The sequence below is a fragment of the Quercus lobata genome, chromosome 3 (genome assembly GCF_001633185.2).
Source record: "Quercus lobata isolate SW786 chromosome 3, ValleyOak3.0 Primary Assembly, whole genome shotgun sequence".
Taxonomy (NCBI): domain Eukaryota; kingdom Viridiplantae; phylum Streptophyta; class Magnoliopsida; order Fagales; family Fagaceae; genus Quercus; species Quercus lobata.
Window position 1 is genome coordinate 21,769,822 of NC_044906.1, and position 8,048 is coordinate 21,777,869.

At 30.3% G+C, this 8,048-nt stretch overlaps 1 protein-coding gene across 1 annotated transcript; it reads right to left on the minus strand.

Annotated features, from left to right (window-relative positions):
• Positions 1-1,645: 1,645 nt before the first annotated feature.
• On the minus strand, positions 1,646-1,978 carry LOC115980557 (proline-rich antigen-like). The gene has a single exon (XM_031102789.1). It carries the CDS (start codon positions 1,976-1,978, stop codon positions 1,646-1,648), a length of 333 nt encoding a protein of 110 aa, XP_030958649.1.
• Between the last annotated feature and the right edge of the window lie 6,070 nt (positions 1,979-8,048).

An 8,048-nucleotide genomic window follows, 5' to 3' on the forward strand; every position in this document is an offset into this window, starting at 1 on the left:
GATTTCAGTTGTAGTCAATGTGTATTGCGTGCAAATTAATACTATCCAAACAAAGGAGCTCATCAACTCGAGTCCAATTAAGCTCAAGCTAACTTGGCTGTTTGTAGCTTATTAGTCTATATTTCTTACTTAGACAATATTAGTGTACTATATATTATATTAAATAAACTTAGTATATGTCCAAAACAAGAAGAAGAGTCTAAAATTAACTCACGTCTACATTAATGAAGACGGCCAATGTGAACGAGTCATTTAATTAAATTCTTTTATTATTTATTTTTTGGGTAATAAGGACTTTAAATTTTACCAAGTATTCTTTTTTTGATTAAACGCAACTAAAGTTTAGTGGTATTAACCCTGGTAAAATTTACCCTTAAAATCTAGTGCAAGATATCCACCATTGTTCCGCCGGAGTTCAACCAACATAAAAAACCTTGAAGACCCTTTTCTTCACCCATCAACCAAGATCACCACGTTCCATACTCCCACCGGCCGAAAACCTAGTGCAAATCCAATATATATAACAACTTAATCTGTCCAAACTTACAAGCTTTTAATCTCCTTAAACCAAACCACATTTGTCACATTTATTGAAACTATGGAAGCTACAAATTACATAAAGAAATACCAGCAGTGGTAGTGGTGGTGCTTGATCGGTAATGGTGGATATCGGAGTTTTTTTTTTTTTTTTTTTTTTTTTCAGCAGTGGTAGTATTTTTAATGTGTATTACCTAATTTTTCACTTAAAAATACTAGATCATGAGTTATAATTGAAGGGTATAGATATGAGGTTTTACACAAAATCCTTATAAAATTTAAACCCTAAAATTAAATCCTAAATTGATAGCAATTACCACAACAACAACAAAAGGAAAAGGAAGAGGAAAACAAATCCCCAGAATCAAGCCAACAAAAGTCAATATCTCTTCCATATGAAATTGTTAGCATCATTTCCCTTCACATAACAGGGATTCAATATCAGAAATTTATTTGAGAACATCCATAATAAACAGAATGAATAAGCAGTCTGAACTCTTTCTAAATAATTAAATTAGCAAAAAGAATAAATTTGTGCAAATCCCCATATACTTATTCTTCTTCTTCTTTTTCAGTTTTTCTTTTCTCCTAATAAAATAAGTTTTCTTCAAAGGCCAAAACACAAATTAAAAGATGAGATGAATCTTACCTTTATAGAAGCTGAATGGTATCCTGTTTCTCAAATACAACATCCTAAAGACACCTTTAGAGCCCAATATATCTCTACACAAACCCATATTTCTATTTTTATAACTAAAAATCAAACAACAATCTTGGGAACAGAAGTTACAAACACAAAACCATACTTCTATATTCATAACCAACAATCAAATTACATACTTTTGAAAAGAAAATACAAAGTTTGAACTTCTAGACCTACTGTGTAGGTTTTAGATGGGGAACAGTAAAGAGGGAAGTGGCCATATATAGCCATATTTCCTTCTCCTCTGTCTCCATCCAAACCGATACAATCATAAGAAAGACATATATACAATCGAAACATAAAAACAAGCCTTTTTTTTTTTAACACGAAACATATATAAAATATCACACACTTTTCACTTTCTGAATCCGAAACATAAAACAACCCTAGGACTAGATTCAGAAATTAATTGAAACCATCACCATCACCATCGCCATCCCCATCGCCATCACCAAACAAATTATGAGTGATTGATGCAGCCCCGAACGCACCTACGGCCAGCACTTCAATCCCAGCCGCATCAATTCTAGGACGATTCTGATACCCGCCATAAACCGGCGCAGGTGGGTACCCACCATAAGCAGGAGCAGGTGGATATCCACAGCCATAAAGAGGTGCAGGTGGGTACACACTGCCATAAGCCGATGCAGGCGGAGGTGGATATCTGCCATGAACCGGTGCAGGTGGGTGATAATATGCACCCACAGCCCCATGACCAGGTCTAGTGGGGTAAGCCATCAAGTCCAGTTGAATATTTAGATCAAAGAAAACTTAAAAGACGAAAAGATGCGATGGAAATGGAGGAGGAGGTGTTTTGTGATCAAATGAATTCAAGAAATCGTTGGAATTGGTTGGGTGAGAGCTCCGATGGAGGGGTTGGGGTATTTATACAAGTTAACATGCAGTGGCTTCTTGTGACTTGTGAGTTGTGACACTGAGAACTAAACCACAGTTACCTTTGTGCCGTTGTTGCTATTGCGTGTCATCTTTCTACGAGCTTAAGCTAAAAACGTTGGTTAAAAATGAATCTTGATATGTTTTGTTAGGTTATAACCTGGGTCGGCTTAACTTATACATTAAGCTATTTAGGCAATTGAATGAAGCCCAAGAAAAAAAAAAAAACCAACATAATCTTAATCCTAAAATATAATACTATACTTATGTGTTATGTAACAACCAAAAATATATACAAAATAAAATTTATTTTCCTTTTAAAAATGTTTTTATCTTGCTAAAACTTAAGAAATCTATATACATTTTTTTTTCTCTTTGTCTCACTTAAAAAGTCTTTCATCATTTATATTTAATAAAAAAATCTTTCCATCTTCTCATTAAAATAAATCTAAATAATAGATATATAATAACACAAAAAATCATATATAATAAATTAAAGTGAAAGTTCAATCAAGAATTCAAATTAAATTTCAATTACACTCTAATTTTGTACCAAGTATCATTTTAATTCCTTATTATTTGCTGCCAAGTCTTTTTTTTTTTTTTTAATTCTTTTATACATTCTAATTCCATGCCTAGTGTCCTAATTATATTCTAATTATGTGATAGTTATATTTATATACAAATTCATATACCTCAACTTAGAAAATACAAAAATACTTATTCGAATTTATTATATGATAAGTTTACATTTTTAAGTAAAAATATTTACATTTATTTGATACCTAGTAATTATGTTGTGTTTTTTTTTTTTTAATCAATATATGAGTAGAGTGTGAATTCTCAATATAGATTATTATTCAATTAAGTTCTTAACCATAAAATTTGTCATATCGTTATACAAACAGTCAAACATTGCCTACCTTTGGAAAGTTTTTCTTGCTGTGCCTCTTGAAACTGGGGTTAATGTGTCATGAAAAGGCCAAGAATTTGATACCTAGTAATTATGTTGTGTGTGTGTGTGTGTGTGTGTTTTTTTTTTTTTTTTTTTTTTTTTTTTTTTTTTTTGTGTCAATATATGAGTAGAGTATGAATTCTTAATTATATAGATTATTAATCAATTAAGTTCTTAACCATAAAATTTGTCATATCATTATACAAACAGTCAAACATTGCCTACCTTTGGAAAGTTTTTCTTTCTGTGCCACTTGAAACTGGGGGGTTAATTAATCACTATTACTATATGAAATACTGGATAATGCATGAAAGAAAAAGAAATTCTTGCTTTAAGAAAACATTATTTTTCATAATTTTTTTCACAAATGTTGATATAATTTATTATGAATGATTCATAATAATAAAAATTATCAAAAAAGTGATGAAAGAGGGGCAAAAGGGTTCTCTCTGCATATTTCTCCCCACTCCCTTTATTTTAAATTTATACTTATATCTGCCCTCCTTCATATATGTACAAACTCAATTAAAGGATAATTTTTCTTTTTATTTTTCTTTTAACACTTTTTTTTTGGTTATATGTAACTCATTAATTTAGGAGTAATTAAAGCATACGGCCAAAAATATATATGTAAATTTTTTTTCCTAAATTTTTTTTATTTATTTTGTATTTAGAGGGTTAGTATTTTTTTAGAAGAATTTAGAGAGTTAGTAATATAGGAATGAATGGACTTTTTTTTTCATATTTTAGAAGAAAATATGCTGTGATTCTTATGTTTAAAAGTTTGTGACACTTTCTATTTTGTCATCCATAATTACACAAAACAAAATTTTTCCATTGGTTTTATTAGTTTCATATTTATCTTATAATACATTGTATATATTAAAGCATATAAAAATAATATTTATTGCAATCTTTAATTTATTTAATAAAAAAACCTTAATTTAAAACTTAAAAAAAAATATTTAAGGGATAGTTACACAGAATTCTATAAAACTTGACTTTATAAAATTTTCTTATGTAAGAAAAAATAATACATATTATTTAATAAATAATGTAAGAATCATGTTTAAGTATGATTATATGTGTGTGTAGAAAAAAAAAATAAGCTTCAACCTTGGGTGTGAATTATGGACCCACAAATAAGTAATGCAAACCAAAAAGTCTATCAATACTAGAAGTTTCACCCTATTTGTGTGTTGTGTTGTGAATGTGGTGGGCTCAGTCAAAATGAAGTGACAATACTATATGAGAATGTGATATTAATTAGAGGATGCCAAAAAATTTTGATGAAATTTTGGGGATCAATAAGTACCGAAGGCAAAGAATATAAATAATAGAAATAAAGGTTTGTATCACCACCCCCACCTGGAATTACAATCTTCGACACCAAGTCTGCTAGAGTGCGCATATCGTAGCTGATGATGAGTCACCGCGAGGCTAGCTATCTTACGCACAGTATAGCAAGCATGCAGCTTCAGAACTGAGTATCTAGAATCTTCCGATCGAACGGTCCCAAAGATCAAGAGGCCTGACACGTGGCAATCACCAGCTAAATAGTCTTACTCTTACCCACCAGGTTTGAATCATTATAATAAACTGCATGAGAAAGACAAGTAGTAGACTAGAGACTAGAGAGAGAGAGAGAATCAGTAATGTTAATTCTGTATCGTGAGTATTGCCAGTTGTGATTCAAGAAAATTATCTTTCAATCTTTGGGAAAAGTTTGGATATTACTTACCAAACAAGTTTCCAGCTTTTTTGTTTTCTAAATAATTGTAAATTATGCTGGATTAATTAGGTTATGAAACGAGGTAATAATCATGGATTTTATGCAACCATGCATAAGTCAATCACTCCCAAAAAATAATAATAATAATAATGTGAATTGTGTTCTATTTTAACCCCAAAAAAAAAAAAAAAAAAAAAAAGGCTATATCCTACCAAGACAGGCCCATCTTTTAATTTGACCGTTCCTCTATTAAGTACCGTTTCATAGGTCGTGTTTAATAATGAGGCCCAAAAGCCCATTTACAAAAATGAGAACAGCTTAGAGCCCATTTAAACAATTGTCCCATCGGTTTAAATTCAAAGACTGATAAGTGTGAACCATACCTCAGTGAAGCCCAAAAGCCAGTTTTTTGTTTTTTTTTCCCCTGACGTCGGGTATCCATGATTTTTATACTTCATTTTTGTGAGCTCATAAAAAAACGGAATGAGTACATATTATTTATAAAAAAAAAAAATTAATAATTAATAGAATAGAATGTATTTAAACAATAAAAAAAATTAATTGAATTAAATTAAGTAAAGACAAAGTTTAACTACATAATTAGTTGTCGTCTAATACTATAACCTTACTCAATATTTTTTTTATAGGAGGTGAATTTTGACAAATTTATCATTAGATTACGTCTTCTTCTTATATCCTCCATGCTTGCAAGATTTCTAGAAAATTAAATATCAATAGCTATGTTATTAATAAATTATTTAAATTGCAAATTTTTGTAATTAAAAATTATGCATAAAATATAAAATTATAAATTATATCATAAATAATATCTAATTGATACAGAATTTGACTTATGTAGTAATATTTATTTTTTTTTAGTAAAGTTGTAGTTTTAAATTACAACCAATTTTGTAGTTAAATTTTGTTCATTAAGTAATCTTTTTAATATAAAGGAATGAAAATTAGGGACAGACCTAGAATTTTGAGTTAAGGAGGCCAGTATATAAGCAACAAAATAATAATAAAATTCTAAATAAGTATCAACTTAGTATTAACAAACTATCAACAAAGATAAATACAAAAATTCATTGTTTACAATACAATCATCTATTAACAAAGACAAAGAAACAAAACATCATTATTTCTTATTATATTAGAGCATTCACATTAGTTAGTACAAATATTTTCGTCTATTTTAACATAAGAATGTACTTTTTCTATTTTACATGCTCATTTTTCAAAACCCCTAACACCAAATTATCTATTTTATAATACATTTCATTAATATATTATTTCCTTATCAATTTTTTATTATTATATCAAATCATATTTCTCACTTTATCAACCAAAAACTGCTATCTCAATCTAAGGAATTACTGAAATATTTATTTGTATAGTTATAATAACGGTGTAAATTTATATAGTTACTGTAACACAAATGTATTTTACACAATAATACATAAACTAATGTGGATGTATTTTATGGTTGATTGGGCAAATATGAGATCTTATACCATTTTACAACAACTAATGTAAAATACTTTTATAATAAAATCAATGTTAGATTGTAGGGGAAGGAGGACAAGAGTTTTGGAAGAGATAACCCAAATATAAATTAATAGAAAATAACATATACTCTCTTTGGGCCCCCACCTAGCTAGGTCCATCTCTATTGAAAATGAATGAAATATAAATATCCTTGATTTGGAGTAATATTAGATGGAATGGAACAAATAATTTTATAATAGCATTGCTATTATATCCCTATTTTAAAATAAGTGTATGAATGTATAGAGGTATTTGGAGAGTTTTTGTGAAAATTTAGTCAAACTTAATTCAATTCTCTTTGATTCCTTCCAAATCTTGGGGTAGTAAAATTTTGAGGTTTTGAGTTTTAAGAGAGTATGGAGGAATGAGTACTCCCTCTTATAGTCCTACTCATTTCATTTCTTCCAACTTAAACTTTCAAACAAGGGAATGAAATAAATATTTTAAAATAATTTTTTTCATTCCATACATTTTGAACCTCCCCCAAAATGGAGTATTAGAAGACCACTAATCAAGTGTTGTCTCCCAACTCAACAGGCGACAGGCAACCCAGAAGCAATCGACTTAGAACTTAAAAGGTCTTTCCATTTTGAGACATATCTTTTTCAATGTAAAGCTTTCTAAATCTCATTATCTTTTTAGTACAACTTTTTTAATTTGCCCATTGTTCAAAAATTAGGAAAAAATAATGTTGGTGCAAACACAATAATAATGGAAATAATACACAAAGAGAAACTGAATAGTACTTCTGAATATTATTAATATAAAGAAAGGAAATACACAACACTATTTGGACTGAGGCGCGGCACTCGCTCTCTTTAAGGAGATTCAAGCCCTTGGTTGGCTAACTCTTGTAACCGGTGCAGACCTTCTCTGACTTGTCTCCCCCAGGATACAACAGCCCAATAAGTGTTGTATGGCTAGAACAACCTCTGCACAAAGTGTTCAAGCCCAAAGCTCCACCAGAAAGAACACCCTTCCTTGCCAATAATCTCTCTATTTTTTTAGTGTGTATTGTGAATTGCAGTAACTTGGATTGGGTCTGAATGAGTCTATTTATAGGCTCAATGGGCCTTACGAAATTACTACCCAATTTATTCTAATTAATTAGGTCCAATTATTGATACCTCCACTCTTCACCTCCCCCTTGCGCACGTATCTAGCCCAATATCTGAGACAATTCATGTTAGCCCATTAATCACCACAATTAAAAAGAATAAAAAAGTCTCTCTCCTTTTCAATGTGGGATTAAACATTTTTCACAACTCTTCATCTTCCATATTCACTCCACATCTTTACATTTATTTTATAACATTTACTCATTTTAATTATTTAATATTAAAATGTTCCAACAATCCCCCACTCATTTTAATATTAAATTTTAGTTAAAGAGAGATTACCAGGCAAAGATGGGTCACTATGCATCATGAAGGTGTGCTCTGCATTGAACCTTCACTTAGTAAAACAGCGATCTCAACTCCAGAGTCGTAGTGGTCTCCGACTTGAACTAGGACTGCTTTAGGGAAATTAAACATCACTGCTTACACATAACAACCCAGGTGTTGACATGAGCTTTTATAGCTAGCACTTTACGGCCATGTGCTGATCCCAGTTTCATGGGTGTATTTGAGATTAAGTCCAAATCTCATAGGGAGCGGCCCCACCCCCACACTCACATA